The sequence below is a fragment of the Mizuhopecten yessoensis genome, unplaced genomic scaffold (genome assembly GCF_002113885.1).
Source record: "Mizuhopecten yessoensis strain PY_sf001 unplaced genomic scaffold, ASM211388v2 scaffold2329, whole genome shotgun sequence".
Lineage (NCBI taxonomy): Eukaryota > Metazoa > Mollusca > Bivalvia > Pectinida > Pectinidae > Mizuhopecten > Mizuhopecten yessoensis.
In genome coordinates this window covers 3,701,173-3,718,869 of record NW_018404492.1, presented here as the reverse complement: position 1 = coordinate 3,718,869, position 17,697 = coordinate 3,701,173, and the positions used below count along the sequence as shown (strand labels likewise).

The 17,697-nt window shown below is 41.0% G+C and overlaps 1 protein-coding gene across 2 annotated transcripts in view; it reads right to left on the bottom strand.

Annotated features, from left to right (window-relative positions):
- LOC110445627 (dual oxidase 2-like) overlaps positions 1–17,697 on the bottom strand; it is a 64,364-nt gene that overhangs the window by 6,887 nt on the left and 39,780 nt on the right. For both annotated transcript variants that reach the window (XM_021490324.1, XM_021490323.1), the window contains exons 19-29: positions 16,121–16,214; positions 15,613–15,794; positions 15,132–15,222; positions 13,547–13,752; positions 12,563–12,793; positions 11,857–11,950; positions 11,586–11,635; positions 10,642–10,923; positions 3,491–3,726; positions 1,816–1,977; positions 1,255–1,410 (exon numbers count right to left, since the gene is read on the bottom strand). In XM_021490324.1, the coding sequence (XP_021345999.1) occupies positions 1,255–1,410; positions 1,816–1,977; positions 3,491–3,726; positions 10,642–10,923; positions 11,586–11,635; positions 11,857–11,950; positions 12,563–12,793; positions 13,547–13,752; positions 15,132–15,222; positions 15,613–15,794; positions 16,121–16,214 (1,784 nt within the window). The remainder of the gene's footprint in view (positions 1–1,254; positions 1,411–1,815; positions 1,978–3,490; positions 3,727–10,641; positions 10,924–11,585; positions 11,636–11,856; positions 11,951–12,562; positions 12,794–13,546; positions 13,753–15,131; positions 15,223–15,612; positions 15,795–16,120; positions 16,215–17,697) is intronic.

Sequence of the window (17,697 nt, the reverse complement as noted above, 5' to 3'; positions counted from 1 at the left end):
GTCTCAAAATATAACATACACAACGAGGGATCAAGGGGAACCTACATTTAAAATTTGAGAAAGATCCCTCCTGTACTTCCTGAGAAATAGCGATAACAAACTTTCACTATCAAAATCCAAGATGGCTGCCTATCGGCCATGTTGTTTATCCGATCAGTCTCAAAAATTGCCCTGCACAGCTAAGGACCAAGGGAAACATACATATAAAATTTGAGAAAGATCCCTCTGGTACTTCCCGAGGATATAGCGATAACAAACTTTCAGTATCAAAATCTAAGATGGCTGCCTGTCGGCCATGTTGTTTATCCGATCAGTCTCAAAAATTGCCCTGCACAGCTAAGGACCAAGGGAAACATACATATAAAATTTGAGAAAGATCCCTCTGGTACTTCCCGAGGATATAGCGATAACAAACTTTCAGTATCAAAATCTAAGATGGCTGCCTGTAGGCCATGTTGTTTATCTGATCAGTCTCAAAAATTGCCCTACACAGCTAAGGACCAAGGGGAACCTACATATAAAATTTGAGAAAGATCCCTTTGGTACTCCTTGAGAAATACCGATAACAAGAATTGTTTAAGGACGGACGGCGGACCACTGCCCACGGATGCAGGGTGATTTGAATAGCCCACCATCAGATGATGGTGGGCTAAAAAGGAGATTGCTGGTTAAATTTGACTGGTAATAGGCTTTTTATACCAGGGCAGCCTATATTTGTTACCATGCAAGAATAAACTGAAATGTCGGTGCTCCTTCGATACAGTAGGTGGAAGATTAAGTGACACTGGATATTTGCATTGTCAGCTTTTATATGCCGTTTCCACTAAGTTGTTGAGGCATGAAAATGCTGCAATCACTAGTACAGGAGAAACAAATATACAACAAAGGTGCTATCAAATGCATCATTACCTGCAAGGTACTTCTTTTGTATCAGTAATTAGTGGAGGGTTGAACCGCAAATTAATAATACAGCAAATGGAATAACAAAACAGGAGACTTTAGAGGGATCTTGGTGCACATCATCTTCACTAGATCGATATAGTTTTTGATCTTTTCCTTTCCTCGCTCTTCTTTTTTATCCATGTTCAAGTGACCCTTTAACCTTGACCAATATTATCAGATTTCTATCAGGTGCAGAACTCCCTGATACAATACTGCGGCATAAATAATTAAAACACAGCAAATGAAACACATGGTAACAAACAAAAAATTGTGTGAAATGTAATAATTTTCCAGCTGTTTGATATTTCTTACCAACATAGTAGTCCTGAAATCAAACTTCTCCTTGAACTGTGTAATAAAGATGTGAACATCGACGAAGCTTTTCAAGTCGTTGTTTTCAACTTCCCGGATGATATCTGTCATCCATTCAAACTGTTTCTGGGTACGGGTCACCCACAGGAAATACACCTAAAAAAACACCACAGGATCATGAATACAGGTAGTGCTGAAATTGTTGATTCAATACCTCGGAAACCTTTCAACATTTCTTTTAACAAAAGGCCCATAGGGCCTGCATCTCTCTCGGGTAAACTTGAACAGAAGTTATTCGAAATGAAATGTCATTTATTGATAGCCCTTCATCCCAACAAGAAGGCACAGGGTCAATTAAAGGTTATTGATATAAAACATAAAATAAACGATAAGTGGGAGGGCAGTGCATAATTACAACTATGTCTATATATAGGATTAGATATCTTACATCATATGTGCCTCGTCTCAAACAATTAGAACAAGTCTATATATTATCTACAAGTAACCAGCAAGAATATTTACATTGTTAAAAAAACATGTATATAAAGTTTTTCTACCAACCTTTTTGCATGGAAATCTAAAGTCATCAATTTTTGACTTATGGACAATGTCTTTCAAGATGGAAGCAAAGGGTGTGACCCCGATTCCACCACCAACTAAGATGGCCACCGGAAACCGATACCAATCCTGATGTCCCTCCCCATAGGGGCCGTCAAGGAATAGCTGCAATCAAATAAGCTTATATCATTTGTACAATCAATTTGAAATTCAAACCTTTTTCTTAAAACAAGTTTGGCCCTTATAAGGATTATTTTTCTCACTTTTCCCTCATTTATGATTCTTGTTTAAGCCCTTCATGAATCTGAAAACAGAATACTGAATTTCTCCAAATCTTTATTTGGGTTAAGTTTCTCTCATGAAATAAAAATCATTTTCTGAGCATATTACCAAGAAACATCTTTCACTTCAGCCCATCATTATATACCTGGCAATGCCTCTAAAGAACCCATTTTTTAACAAGAGGCCCAGGAGCCTTAATAGATCACCTGGTATTTTATTTTTCGATTTAAAACCTGCTGAGTACCATACAGGTTTATCAAAGGAGAACAAGAAACAAAGTTGCAAGAAGAACTACATATAAATCTGTTTTGGTGGGAAAGACACCACTAAAATGAGTTTCCATGTTATGTCCCAATTTTTCTCTATTTCCCCTAATTGGCCGTAACCATCTGCCTCAAAGTAGGGGGTCCACACACCTCAGTTTATACAAAATTGAGTCCAGACCAAATTGGCAACAAAGATTCTCCAGAACAAGTTTGTTTAAAATCCCTTAAACGGTACAGAAGGAGAAGGATCTTTAATGTTTTCCTCTATTTCCCCTAATTGGCCGTAACCATCTGCCTCAAAGTAGGGGGTCCACACACCTCAGTTTATACAAAATTGATTCTTTTGTCCCTAACCATGCTTCAGACTGCATTTGGTTTAACTCCCTTCACTTGTATAGTAGGAGAAAAAAAATCCTCTATTTCCCCTATTGGGCCCGCCCCTCGACCCCCAGAGGGGCTACACCCTAGCCTCCGTTTATACAAACTTGAGTCTCCTTTGTCCAAAGATGCTCTAGGACAAATTTGGTCAAAATCCTTCTATTGGTTGAGAAGAAGATTTTGAAAGATTTACCTATTTTCCCCCTATTTGGCGCCGCCCCTTGCCCCCAGGGGCACCATACCCTCTGTTTATACAAAACTGAGAACCCTTTGGTCATTGATGCTCCAGACCAAATTTGGTCAAAATCCTCTGAGCCGTTCAGGACTAGTAGTGTTTTCAAGGAAAAAGTTGCCGGACGCCGGACGCTGCGCCATGGGATAAGCTCACTTGGCCCTGTGGGTCATGTGAGCTAAAAATCTTTTCTTTGCAGTCAGTGACAACTAGAACTGTCATCCAAAGGTTAACTTTAATACCCCCTGCAGATGCTGGAAGTTGGGTTTCTGGACAAGTTATTTCACATAAAGGGCTGTAACTCCGTTAAAAAGTGTTGAAATCTGAAATTAAAATGCCAGTTTACACCTACATAACATACTGATCCTCCAAGTGAAGTTTAAATAAAATTTGCTTGTTAGTTAAGATGGAGTTTTCCAGACAATTTAAGTTACTGCGGATGACAGACAGACAGACTGGGTGATTCCAGTATACCCCCCTAACTTCGTTACGGGGGGGTATAATAATTTGTAAACCTTACCTTGGGAAGCTTGTACTTCTTGTATTCCAGTCGGTCAGGGTCATAGAGTTCACGAATGTTGGTGGTCCAGGGTCCCACAGCGCGAATATGCAGACTGAGATGTTCCTCATGGGGGGCAGAGGTCAAAGTGAAAGGATGGTACTCACTCTTACCCAGGTCGAGGCTGGCAATCCGAACCCATTGACCTGACTTGTACTCAAAACTTGCAGGTCGTTTGAAAACTAGAGCTGTCACATCTGAAATTATGGAAAGCAATCTATATAAACTTAATCAAGATGTGATACTCTGAAAACTTTGTTAAATATTAACCCTTTCACCACTGTAGACCATAATGGACTCATCCATATCAATGCATGGTAATAAATTGAGTTTTTTGAAGTAAAACCAATTTTCATGATGTAATACTTACCATAACTTTAGTATGCATATACAATACTTACACCCATCTTTGTAGCCCAAAAACAAAAGATTCAAATATCCCTACCTCCCTACGTACCGTGACGTAACCCATATCTCAATGACAGAGCCACGGAGTGATCTCCCTTCCTCAAACCCCTTTTATGGAGCCTAAAGGCAGCCGGGATGAGGAGGCAAGGGGAGGAATAAAGGATGGGACTCCATAAAGTTATGGTAAGTATTACATCATGAAAATTATTTTTACTTCAAAAACCTCAATTTCATTTCAGTAATAATTACCATAACTTTAGTATGCGAATTTGTTTTAAGGTAGTGGAGGCTACGAATCCAGGCAGACCAGGCTGACGGAACAAACTCAAGACATGCTCAAGGTAGGGAAAAGGTTTAAGGAATCCCCCCTAATTAAGTCCCGAAAGTACTTCAACAAGAGGCCCAGAGGGCCTGTATCGCTCACCTGAATATGTTTAAAATAATTGGTATGAAGTTAAGATATAGCACTCCATGGTAGGTGCTGTAAGTACATATGAAATTTCAGAAAGATCCATCCAGTACTTGAGATATAGCAAGAACAAACTTCGAACAGAGCCCCACCCCGTTGCCCCTAGGGGGTCATACCCACCGTTTATACACAATTGAGTCCCCTTGGCCCAAGGATGCTCCAGACTAAATAAGGATAAAATCCAGTCATTCGTACAGAAGAAGGTATTTGAAGAATTTGCTATGTTTCCCCTATCAGGCCCACCCTTCTGCCCCCCGGGGGGGCCACACTCACTGTTTATACAAAATTGAGTCCAGACCAAATTGGGAAGAAATCCCTTCATCCCTATGGTAGAAGAAGGATTTTAAAGGTTTACCTCTATTTCCCCTATTGGGCCCCGCCCTTGGAGATCACACTCACTGCTTATACAAAATTGAGTCCCCTTGGCCCAAGGATGCTCTGGACTAAATTAGGATAAAATCCCTTAACCCCTATGGTAGAAGAACGATTTTAAAGGTTTTACCTCTATTTCCCCTATTGGGCCCTGCCTCTCTGCCTCCAGGGGGTCAGACACACCGTTTATACAAAAGTTGTTCCCTTTTACCTAAGGATGCTTCACACCAAATTTGGACAAAATCCTGTCATTCCTACAGAAGATGAAGGATTTTGAAGAATTTGCTATGTTTCCCCTATTGGGCCCATCTTCCCTTCTGCCCCCAGGTGGGCCACACTCGCTGTTTATATGAAATTGAGTCCCTTTTGCCCAAGGATGCTCCAGACTAAATTAGGATAAAATCCCTTATTCCCTATGGTAGAAGAAGGATTATAAAGGTTTTACCTCTATTTCCCCCATTGGTCCCCACTCCTCAGGTCCCAGGGGGGCTACACCCACCGTTTATACAAATTTGGTTCCCCTTCACCCAAGGATGCTCCACACCAAATATGGACCAAATCCTTTCATTCCTACAGAAGAAGAAGGATTTTGAAGAATTTGCTGTTTCCCCTATTGGGCCCCGTCCCTCAGCCACCAGGGGGGGGGGAAAGAGCCACCGTTTATACAAAATTTGTTCCCCTTTACCCTAGGATGCTCCACACCAAATATGGACTAAATCCTTTCATTCCTACAGAAGTAGATGGATTTTAAAGAATAATTTGCTATGTTTCCCCTATTGGGCCCTGCCCCTTAAGCCCCTGGGGGGGCAGACCCACGGTTTATACAAAAATTGTTCCCCTTTACCCAAGGATGCTTCATGCCAAATATGGAACAAATCCTTTCATTCCTACAGAAGAAGAAGGATTTTAAAGAATTTGTTATATTTCCCCTATTGGGTGGGCCATGCCTCTCAGACCCCAGGGGGGGCCAGACCCACCATTTATACAAAATTTCTTCCCCTTCCCCCAAGAAAGCTTCTGACCAAATATTGAACAAATCCTTTCATTCCTACAGAAGAAGAAGGATTTTAAAGAATTTGTTATATTTCCCCTATTGGGCCCCGCCCCTCGGCCCCCAGGGGGGCCAGACCCTCCATTTATACAAAATTTGTTCCCCTTCACCCAAGAATGCTTCAGACCAAATTTGGCATAAGCTAAAAATGGAAAACCTCCCCGTAAAACGAGCAGGTGTACCATCGTGGTGCCGGATAGCATACTATTTAAAATCACTGAATTACTGTGGAGGAGACGCCGACTAAACACTGACTTCTGTCAGTGAGATGAAATCGGTAAGGGCGGATTCATGTAGGCGCGAAACCCGTCATCCATCCATCCATCAGAATGAGAAGCCAAAGACTGGAGATAAAAATCTGTGAAGGTAGTCTGTCCGTGCCAGAAAGCCGCAGACATGACCTCCTGAAAGGGGGACCCATTGAGGAGGGCCAATGACGCATCAAGGGCCCTGATCTCATGAGCTCTCACCTTATACAACGCCCGAACCTGATCGTCTGAGTGATCGTAACCATACTTGATGACCTGACAGATCCATCTAGACACTGACTGAGAGGAGATATCCTGCTGACCCTGCTTAATGGGCAAAAACAGATGAGATCGAGGACACTGCCCCCCCCAGTTTTATCGAGGTAAAACCTAAGCGCCCGACAGGGACAGAGCAACCTATCCCGTTCCTCAGACCCAACGAAGGCAGTCAAAGACGGAAACTTAAAAGGATCGGGCGAGAAGCCAGGAACCTGATTCTTAGCCATGAAGGCAGGATCAGTGAGAAGGGTAACGGCAGAGTATTTCCTGGACCACTGGAGGCAAGAGGGGTGAGAAGACAAGGCATTAATCTCACTCCTCCTTCGACCTGAGGCCAGGGCAATAAAGAACACCACCTTGTAGATAACAAACTTCAAGGAGTCAGACGCTAAAGGCTCATAAGGTGCTCACATCAACGATTCGAGCACCAGTGGCAAATTCCACTGCCGAGCCAACTGCCGGACCCCTAGGCCTGTCCAACCCAAACCCCCTAATCAAGGCAAAAAGAGAGGAGGACGAGCCTACCTCCGACCTACCATGAACAGAGATAACACTAGCAATGGCTGTGCGATAATGCCAGGGGCAAGATTACGGTCCCTAAACAGCCAAAGAAGGAAGTCTGCAATCACCTGGACAGTAGCCAAGATCGGATCAACCTTCCTGCCGACACACCAATCACAGTAAATCTTCCATCGGGATTGGTAGACGGCAGATGAGGAAGACCTAATTGATCGAGCGATGCGATCCCACACGTCCCTAGAAAAGCCCACCTGAGCGAGGCCTCCTGAGATAGCTTTCACGCGTGAAGGTGGAGGATCTCCGGACGAGAGTGCATCGTCCTGGACTGAGGCTGGCGAAGGAAGTTTGCCCTAAAAGGAAGAGCCAGGGGCTCTTCCACCAGAAGCGACAAAAGCCCCGGTAACCAAGGCTGCCTCGGCCACAGGGGCGCTATCAGGAGGAGGGAACACTGATGCTCCCGAAACTTCTGCAGCACCCTGGCAATCCAGAGACAGAGCGTCCACGGCCCAAGCCCTTGGATCTGGACCAGAGAGACAAACGTTGGCAACTGATTGTTCAGTGAAGTTGCGAACAGGTCTATGTGAGGCCTGTCCCACACCTGACAAATTCCCTCGAAAATCGAGGGATTCAGTGTTGCCACTCTGTCAAAGACGGTTGGCGGCGCCTGGAAAGAGTATCCGCCAGAACATTCAACCTGCCTGGTAGATGCTTGACGCAAATTGTACACTGCATTTCCTGACAAAGAAGAAGAATGCGGATAGCGAGGGCACACAGGGTGTGAGACCTGGTTCCCCCCTGTCTCTCCAGATACGCGACAACTGTAGTGTTGTCCGTAGTTTCAGAGTTTCAGAACCAACCGGGTGTCCTGCACCAGAGACTCTCTCACTCTTTCATGAGGGAGTCGTCGAAATAGCTGTGAACATCTATTCCTCGAGAGTGCAGGAATCCCACGACCACCTGCAGCAGCTTGGTGAAAACCAAAGGTGCAGTCGTGAGCCCGAACGGCATGGCCTGGAACTGGAAGACCTTTCCGTTGCAAGTAAAACGGAGGTACTTCCGTGCCGACTTCTTGATAAGGATGTGGAAGTAGGAGTCCTTCAGATCTACTGAAGTCGCCCACATTCCCTCTCTCAAGGAGGCGATAATACTCCGAGGAGTCTCCATCTTGAAGTGAGGAGAATCTACGGGCTTGTTGAAGGCACTTAAATCTATGATGGGACGCCACGCCCCAGACTTCTTCCGAACCAGAAACATTCTGGAGTAGAACCCGGGAGTGCATACCGACATAGGAACCTCCTCGACCGCGTGGTTGGTAAGCATGGTCCTTACTTCCTCCTGGAGAGCCAGAGCCTTTTCCGGATTCCCCGGTGGAGGAAAAAAGATTGCCTCTGACGCGGATCCCGCACTAGCGGAATGCCTAACCCCTCCTTGACCACAGACAAGGCCCATGCGTCTTCCTTAATTTCCTTCCACTCTGGAAAGAAAGCGGTAAGACGACCCCCCACAGGAAGATCTGGTCGAGGCAGATCGAGACCTTGCCAGGCAAGAGAACTGTCTGCTGACCCAAAGCCTAATCCTGCGGGAGAAGGACCTAAGGTTGAGCCGAGAGGACTGCAGTCCCCCCGGCCAAACTCGTCGTCTGACACGACCAAGGAGGGAAGAAGAGAGTCATGAACCCTTCTTCTTACCCCCAGGAGGGTTCTTACCCTTCTTACCCTTCCATTTGTTGCCCTTGAAGGGAGGCTTACACTTCGGCTGCGCAGAAGACTGCGATGCCGAAGGTTTAGCCTTCTTCTTAGGAGGCGCTGACCCCTGCGAGGTACTGGCCTTCTCAGCTTGAATCCTCTTCACCAGAAGTGCAGAGGCGACCGAGTCATCCTTCAAAACCTTCTGAACACAAGGAAGGGCCCCTCCAAAAAGAGTGGACCCTGAGAAGGGGGCAGTCAACAATCTGGAGCAGTAAGGCTCACTGACTGGGCGTTTTTTCAAAACTGAAAATCGCCTAGCCAACAAGACATTGACGAGCGATGACACCTGCAAATCTTCCAGAGCTCTCAATGCCCCGTTCAGGGCAGAAGTCACTCTGTCCTGGATGTCGGCCTCCTCTGTCTTGGTAATCCGACCCTATATAGACAAACCGTCAGGTAGTCTATATAAGACAGAATCTGGATGGAGAGACGCAGTAGTCTCCCCATCTTGTGGTGTTCTTTGGGACCGAACACCACCTGGTCCACCGATTTACAGGGCCAGGAGGCAAGTTCCCTTGATGCCAGCTTAGCTGGTTGAGGGGCAAGCAGGCCATCATGTGTGGCATAGTCAGTGGCATGCACCTCCGACAAATTGCCAACATTGAGCTGCAACCCAGCATACCCTGCGACCTACGGGTTGAAGAAGAATTCTTCTCTAAAACCCGAGACTGAGCGGTGGCCAGAGCTGAAGACACAATAGTGCCTTCTGGCAGAGAGCGGTCCGACCGAGCAGACACCCAAAGAACCCAAAAGGGTGGTGGACTCGGGGACAGATGACGCCGAAGGTGGTGGGCAAACCTCCTCCCAAAGAATCTGGGAAACGTCAGCCCTAAGGCCCCGCATACCAGACAACACATGCTGGGCCTCAACCTCAGCATCCTCAGGGTCACCCTCATCCTGGACATCCTCCTCAGAGAGCAAGCCCTCCTGAGAACCGTCATCAGACGACTCGGAAAGACCAGCGTCTATATATCCTGAATTTGCGACCACACCAGCAAAATACCAAATATCAGTATCCTTAGGCCTAACTGTGCTGCAGCAGAGGTATCATGACCATTTTATTGGTACCATGACCTTTTCAGTAATGACCTTTGAGTTGGTATTATGACCTTTTAGTTGCTATTACATAACATTTGATATTGGAAGATGGTTGTACTGAAGTTGTACATACTATATATTATATATTATATGTTATTATATATTATGTATTAAATATACCATTGCATATATTACTAGCTCACAATGTAATTGTTTCACGCAGTGTCCTACACATTTTTATATTAACAAGTAACTCAAGCTAGATAGCCATGATAATCAACCATTACCAATCAGATTACCTCTGTATGTCAAATAGACTGGGGTTCAAACACTGGCTGTCAAACACTCTCGACTTTAAGATAGATTTTTATTATTCTGAACAACATGTAAATGTAATTAATGCAGTTAACAGAAAAAGAGTAATAAAATCTTTGATCCCCTTGGGGTTGAGATAGGGGGATCTCAACCCGAGGGAGGAAGATTCTTGATTTGCCAAATACAAGGCTTTTGCCGAGTGTTTGGCAACTTAAGAATCTTCTCCCGAGAGTTGAGATCCCCCTATCTCATCCCCAAGGGGGTGAATGATTATTTTTCTCTTACCCTGTTGTTCCTGTCCAAGTGTAAGGCGAAGCATATTGTTTGTAAACAGGAACACGTGGATAGCGTATTAATATTATATGTATGCGTCAGACGGTTCATGCATCATATTTTAAACATTTTAAAATTGATCCCATCTTCTTTGATGTCAATTGTAAACACGACAAGATTAGCAGACGAACTTGTGGATGTGTGTGACCTCATAAAAGTAGTTCTTCTTCCAGGTCACATCAGTGACGTCAGGTTTATTGTGGAGAACGTGCAAAGAGCACATGTAACTTATCTCAACCCTAGGGTGAGACAAGGAAATCTCACACCGGTAAAAGTAAGGATAAATCTGTCCAGGGTAAGAGAAATACTGCACAATGCTTTAAGATACATACCTGAGGGTAAGAGGTCTGCAGAGACAACAGCAATCTGGATCTTGTTGCGACTAACACTGATCATTTTATCGAGGATGAAAATGAAGAGACAAGGGAGGAAGTACAGCCAGAACAGGGGTGGTTGGACAAGACGCCCAGAGCCATGCATGATATTGAAGATGTACAGCAGTACGTAGAACTTGTGGGTCGTCCAGAAAGCGTTGAATACGTAGCGACGAGCGTATGGCATTGCAAAGACATACATGATGATGACTATCAAGGTTAAAATGATTCCTGTGAGTCCTGTGGATTTTCAAAACAAAATAATATATTTAGTATCATAGCTTATCATGTAACTACAAGTACATTTTGCTTTCAAAATGAAAATACTTCATTTAAAACAAGAGGTTTTCACGGTTACCTTGTCTTCAAAATGAAAATATATTATTTAAAACAAGAGGCACATGGGCCTAAACTGTCACCTGAGTGAAACTATAAATGATACAAATGTAGCGGAACTAGACTGGGTCATTTACCAGCAACCAGGAACCTCAATTGGTAGGGTTACGGGTTCAAATCCCAGTCTTGCCGTGCAATTTTCAGCCCCTACTACATAAAAACTGCTGAGTTACTAATCCTGTTATAATGACTTAATATCTAGTCACCATTAATCCAGTCACCACCAATCCTTTCACTACTAATCCAGTTAAAACATATTCATTCTGCTTTCTTTTAATACATATTCAGCCAGTTTTAGATTATATCAGAGATGATTGATTTGTTTCACTGAGTAAACCACCTGATATTCAAACTTTATTGTTAAAACTTTAATTAGTTATTAAATTATTGTGATGTCTTGAATATTTCTTACTAATAATGCAGTGTTTTTTTACCTGTTCATGTACTACAATAGTTATGCTCATGCATATGAAAATGTTTACACTAAATATTTGGAAATGATTTACCTGTGATAGTTGTGTATGCCCAGTAGTGAAAAGATGCTAGCACGTCTTGCCTGAAATTTCAATAGAACATTTTTTGTTTGCTTAATTTCTTTTCTGAACTGAAAGCAATTTCTCTAAAATAAATTTAAATTAAAATTCAACTTTTCCTAAGAAGACATCAAATTTGATCATTTTTGTTTTGAAGTGTGGATCAACACTGAATTGATATCAAAGACTGTTGAGTTATTTTGAAATAAACTGAAACAAAATTGACAGATTAAATGTTTCTTACGCTCTGAAGTATTCACGGAATATACAGTTGAGGTCCCCCGAGGACTGCGTGGAGATGTGGTACAGATTGATACTGTGACCAACGACATGGACCACTGAAAATACAGCAGTATCACAGTGTAATACAATGTATGTAATGATAACATTAGTGTAATACAATGTATGTAATGATAACATTAGTGTAATACAATGTATGTAATGATAACATTAGTGTAATACAATGTAAATAATGTATAATATAATGACTACATTCATGTAATACAGTATAATACATAGCTATTGTTTTACTTGTCCTCTATATAATATATATAAATGATTGATCGACATCCTACTGCAGAATGCATCGTGATATTCATTATATATTATGTCCTCCATAATAGCGTAAGTAAGACTGTCGATGTATTACTTGTTTAGTTTGTTGAAAAAATAATCTCAATCCTTCTTTAATACACAAGATAACTTTAAAAAACAACCTACTCTTCCTTTCCACATCATTCTCCCAGATGACCTTTAACATTTGACCTTTTACATTAACCTCTGTTACATTGATCTATGAACCCTGAACTGTAATGCTTCATTACAAATAACCTGGAATGTTTTGAATTAAATTCACTTGTTTTAAATCTCATTTAATTTGCAACTCCTTGCTGTATATCCCTATCATTCTCTTATATATCTGAATGACCTTCTTGTAAGCTTGGACTTACTTGTGAAAAAGAGAGCCCAGAATGCAATATACTTGTGCAGGAAGTGCATCGAATCCCAGGGGAAGAAGCGATGCAGAGAAGTTTCCCGGAAGAATGTGATCAAGTTGCGACTCATAGTGATGAGTAGTGGACAGTATGTAAACATCATAGCACTGGCAGCTCCTCGAGTTATCGTCACACCATATCCAGCGATACGGCGCAGTCCTGCATGTTCACGCTCAACAGAATAGTCTGTAATGAAAAACAGCGTTACATAGAACCAGAAAACAACAGAAACTAAAGATACATGAATTGATATAGGTATTAACCATTGCAAATGAACAATTTAATTTTTTACTGTTTCTTTTTTTTTACAATTTTTAAGAGGTGAAACATCATAACATTTTTTTTAAATCTGACAACACAAGATGAAATACTTCCAAACTGAACAAATAACTAGGTACACTGGCAATTAGGTACACATTGACTTCCATATAATATATGCAAATTAACAGGTGCAGGTGACATGATACAGGTATCAATTTATAAGGTTAAGCTAATAGAATCTTATCTCTAAACTAGACTTCATGGACAGGACTTTTCTCAGGGGCAGTAATTTACGAGAAGATCATACCCCTTTTGTCTAACATTTTTCAGGTGACAATAATGATATGCATGTTTCAAGGAAAAGCTTTTCTTGACACAATAATATACAATGTATATGTATAAAACTGCTTGCCGTTACACAGTTCTCCTGATTAGGCCCGAATACCTGAATACCGTGTATGTATCAGTAATGATACCTATGGTTAGCAGCTATTAAACAATGTATATGTCTGAAATTCAACATGCATACCAAAAAAACAAATCTGTCTGTTAGTATGATGACGGAATTAAGGTGGCTGATCTGTTTATCACTTTTACCATCTTTTATTTGCAATGTGAATTTCAATCACCCCCAGCGTACCCCTATCTGCATCTATTTATATTTTGAAATAAACATACAGAAAGCACGTTCCGCGAAGATGCCCACGAGGGTGAGTGTGTAGAGAACTGTCCAGAAGATGACTAGTTGGTAGGTGGCCACCCATGACGTAAACTGGAACCACAGCTGGCCGGTCTTTGTTTTTGGAAATATGATCTTTGTTGTTGTCACTCTGACTGATGTTCCTCTCTTACGATTTGACAGCCCCTTTGACTTTCCCCCTTTGCTGAAATAACAAGCAAAATTCAAGTTACAAGATATCTCATAATTATGTGATCATACACTGTGTGGAAATCATACCAACAACCTTCAAGTGATCATACACATGTTTGTGGTAAAAATACACTGAGAAAAAAAATTTTTTTACGCCAGTGATCAAACACAATGTAATTAGACATTTTGGTAAAATCTCTAGTAATATAATTGTAATATTTATGAATTAAATTGATTATTGCTAGATTCAGAATATGGGACTCACATCATCAAAAGAGAACATTCATTTTCTAAAAAAAAAAAGTCATACATTTAATGATCATGGGCTACTGTTACAGTTGATGAGATTATATTTGGAGGCTCAGATGCGGACTACTATAGCTATCAACATCTTATTATTGGAACTTTCAAGAGAGATCTTTTTTAAACAGTATTGAGGAAAAAATATTTTTGAAGAAATTAAATTTCTTATCAATTGTACAATGCATCCTATGGATTTATACTCCAGGGGTTATGCTTAATTTAGCTTTCGTCACCCTGGATTAATTGTCATAGCAATATTAAAGGCAGGCAGCGCTAGCTATTTAATTGATCTCAGGTATAAAAAAAAAAAGACCAATCACTAGACTGATACTTGTCCTTTGAAGAATACAGAGGAGTTACCCCTTAGACTTCAAAGCAAGTCAATTTTACTGTTAGATGACAGCGAGCTTTTTTTTATGTACATCAAAGGATCAAACTAGTCTTCCTGTCTCATCCACAAGTTGATGCACACTGAGCCTTCCATATTGCTATGACATATTCCAAAGGTTTTACATTTATATGAAAACAAAGATGTTTATGGAACATTTGTGTATGTTATGTAATGAAAGTAGATATACATCATACACTGTACATATGAGAAATATGATACATCAGAAGTATTGTAGGAGTCTACTGGAAGTAAAAGTTATATGACGTTTGTACTATATATGCCTTCGGTATCTTGATTGTATATACTGTATTGAAAGAGCTGCCTATATCCAGGGCCTTCACTTACTCTTTCTTTTTCTTCTTCTTCTTTGGTTTTTCTCTTTTGACAACAAATGAAAGTCATACAAGAAAAGCACATTGCTGGTATTTATCGCTTTTCACTCCACTTTCACATCAGAGGGAGCTTCATCACAACCCTCAGATATATTTAGTATCGAAATCTTTATTTTTTTAGATGGTTTCATAAGCACTTTTATATAAAACAAACAACATCAACATATATGGATAAGATATTCAATAACACCAAATTTGCAAGGTTTATGAGTTAAGTCATACTGCCAAACATTTTAAAATGAGACCTCAATTCAAGCCCACAGGAAACATGTTACTTTGAAGTGGGTTTTGGTGAGGACTACTTACTCGTAATTCCTCATTAGAGTCTTGCTCCTTGACTGGAGGGTGGAATCGTGCTTCTTCCTTGGATCATGCGTTTGAACTTCATGAGACATTCCTGTCAGAAAAAAAACCCGTTATTTTTAGACTTGAATTTTTCTCTTAAAGAATGACGGAATACATGCTGCTATTGAAGGACTATTTATCTGCCATGTTGGCCCCCAATCCTAGCCCAAAGAGGGAGTCACATTTAGTGAGAGACTGTGTTAGTAGTAGTATTTTAAGACCGACTCCTATTTCACATAATTGTGTTCATTCCTCAGCTTCCTGTATCTTTCATTAAACAAATTAGTTTCCCTTAGCCTAGGGATGCTTCATATCAAAAATTCTTTCAATCTTTCTGGACAAGTAGTCTTTTAAAGGAAGAAGACAGACCAAAGTCAATACCAAGACATATTAAAGTGGTTTAGCCTTCAGCTGGGTGAGCTCATGAAGAGTGAGATTTTACCATCTAGATCCAGTGTAGCATTAGCTAGTGTCTTGGCATATTCCTCATCTTCAAAGATCTTTTTGAAGTCTGTAAATGTCATTTCGGATCCCTCTCTCACGTTAGCGACACGGTACATAGAGGAGATGAGATCTGTGACCTTACTCTTGTCCAAGCTGGAATCTGACAGGTCTAGTAGAGACCTGGATTAGAAAGAAAACGAAAAATAGAGTTCTTCTGAAACATTGAAACAATCATTAAGATATCAGTATACAGCTAATACTCAAGGTGCAAAAACCTTATCTTTATGTGTAGTGAATTAAAATTAAAAGTAAATTTGAAAATCAAACAGCAACTTCTCAAGACTGTTATATCATTTATACCAAAGAAATTTAAAAGTCAAAGTTTTAAACAATCGCCTCTTTCTGTCTTTATTTCTAAGAGTAAATTAAGCAAAAACATGGAGGAACTTCTCTAAACTGTATCTATCAAACGAGTTGAAAAGTCAAAGTTTCAAACGGTATCTTACATGATCATCTTAGAGAAGTCTGACTTGGAGAGCACACCCTTCTGTCCAATGTCATACATGTTGAAGATAAGCTGCACTTTACTGTCGGAGTCCTCTGATCAATACAATAGAAATACCATGTAACAGATGACTTCAGAGACCGATTTTTCAAAGCTTGATTATCTTAAAAATTGGTAAAAAAATTACCATTGGTTGTATTTCTTGTGAGTGGGTCATTTAATATAATTAGGCGGTTTCTACGAGCCAACAAGAGTGATTTATATGTTTAAATAACTTGTCCCATGATTGTTGCAAAAAAAAAAAAAAATCAAGTTTGCATTTATATTTAATAAGCCCTGAGAATTTTTTGAATTACCTTTTCATACTGCCACAGAATTGAGCCTGTATATACAGTAGCTTATAAGGGTCGGAATTGGTGGACATGTTTCCTGTCCCCTCACTGACTGCAGTATTAGAGTGCATGTGCAATTGGGAAATGTCTCTATGATTTTTGACAGCTTGTATGACTTTACTGATTCGGCACACTGTGGCTTTTTAGCCGTTTAGAGTCGAGACACAGGCCATTTGCACTCTTTGCTTGAACAAGAGGCCCAATGGGCCTGCATCGCTCACCTGGTATAAATCTCACACTTGTAATCTGAAAAGTGGACTAAAATAAATCTACAGGCAGAATATCGGTGTTTGATTCATAAGAAGCTATTAAAAGATTTGAACATATGATGCCTATGACCTTGAATGTCGAACAAGGACATTAGGTTGAAAGTGGGTCAAGGTCATTCATTTGAACAAACCTAGTAGCCCTTCATCCCAGCATGCTACAGGCCCAATATCAGTACCCTGGGCCTTTCGGTTATTGAGAAGAAGTTGTTTGAAGATTTAAAGACATTTGACCCCTGTTACCATGAAAGTTGGTCAAGGTCATTCATTTGAACAAACTTGGTAGCCTTTCATTCCAGCATACTACAGACCCAATATCAGTACTCTGGGCCTTTCGGTTATTGGGAAGAAATCTTTTGAAGATTTTTATATATTTGACCCTTGTGACCTTGAAAATGGGTCAAGGTCATTCATTTGAACAAACTTGGTAGCCCTTCATCCCAGCATGCTACAGGCCCAATATCAGTACCCTGGGCCTTTTGGTTATTGAAAAGAAGTTGTTTAAAGTAAAATATTGACGACGGACGATAGACGCGCACCACGGCATAAGCTCACTTGGCCCTTTGGGCCAGGTGAGCTAAACAGGAAACAGAGATGTTATCAATAGCTCTTAAAAATAAGTTTTCAAGTAATGTTTGTGTTCAAAACAAACTTAGCCTAAATATTCATACCAAACCGATGAATCTCATTCAGAATGTATACAGTAGCCATTAAACACATAATCATGAATGAGCCTGTCACATGTGGATGTAGGGATACATATCTACTAGAGCATGTTTCTTGAAAAAGAATAACAATTTAATTCTGACCTCTTGACCTTGACATTGAGGCCATGAACCTGAGAACATACAGGGCCGTTTTCTTTTAAACAGCCAAACCGGTCAGACCGCAGTTGTTCGTTTATCAAATAAGGTCGGACC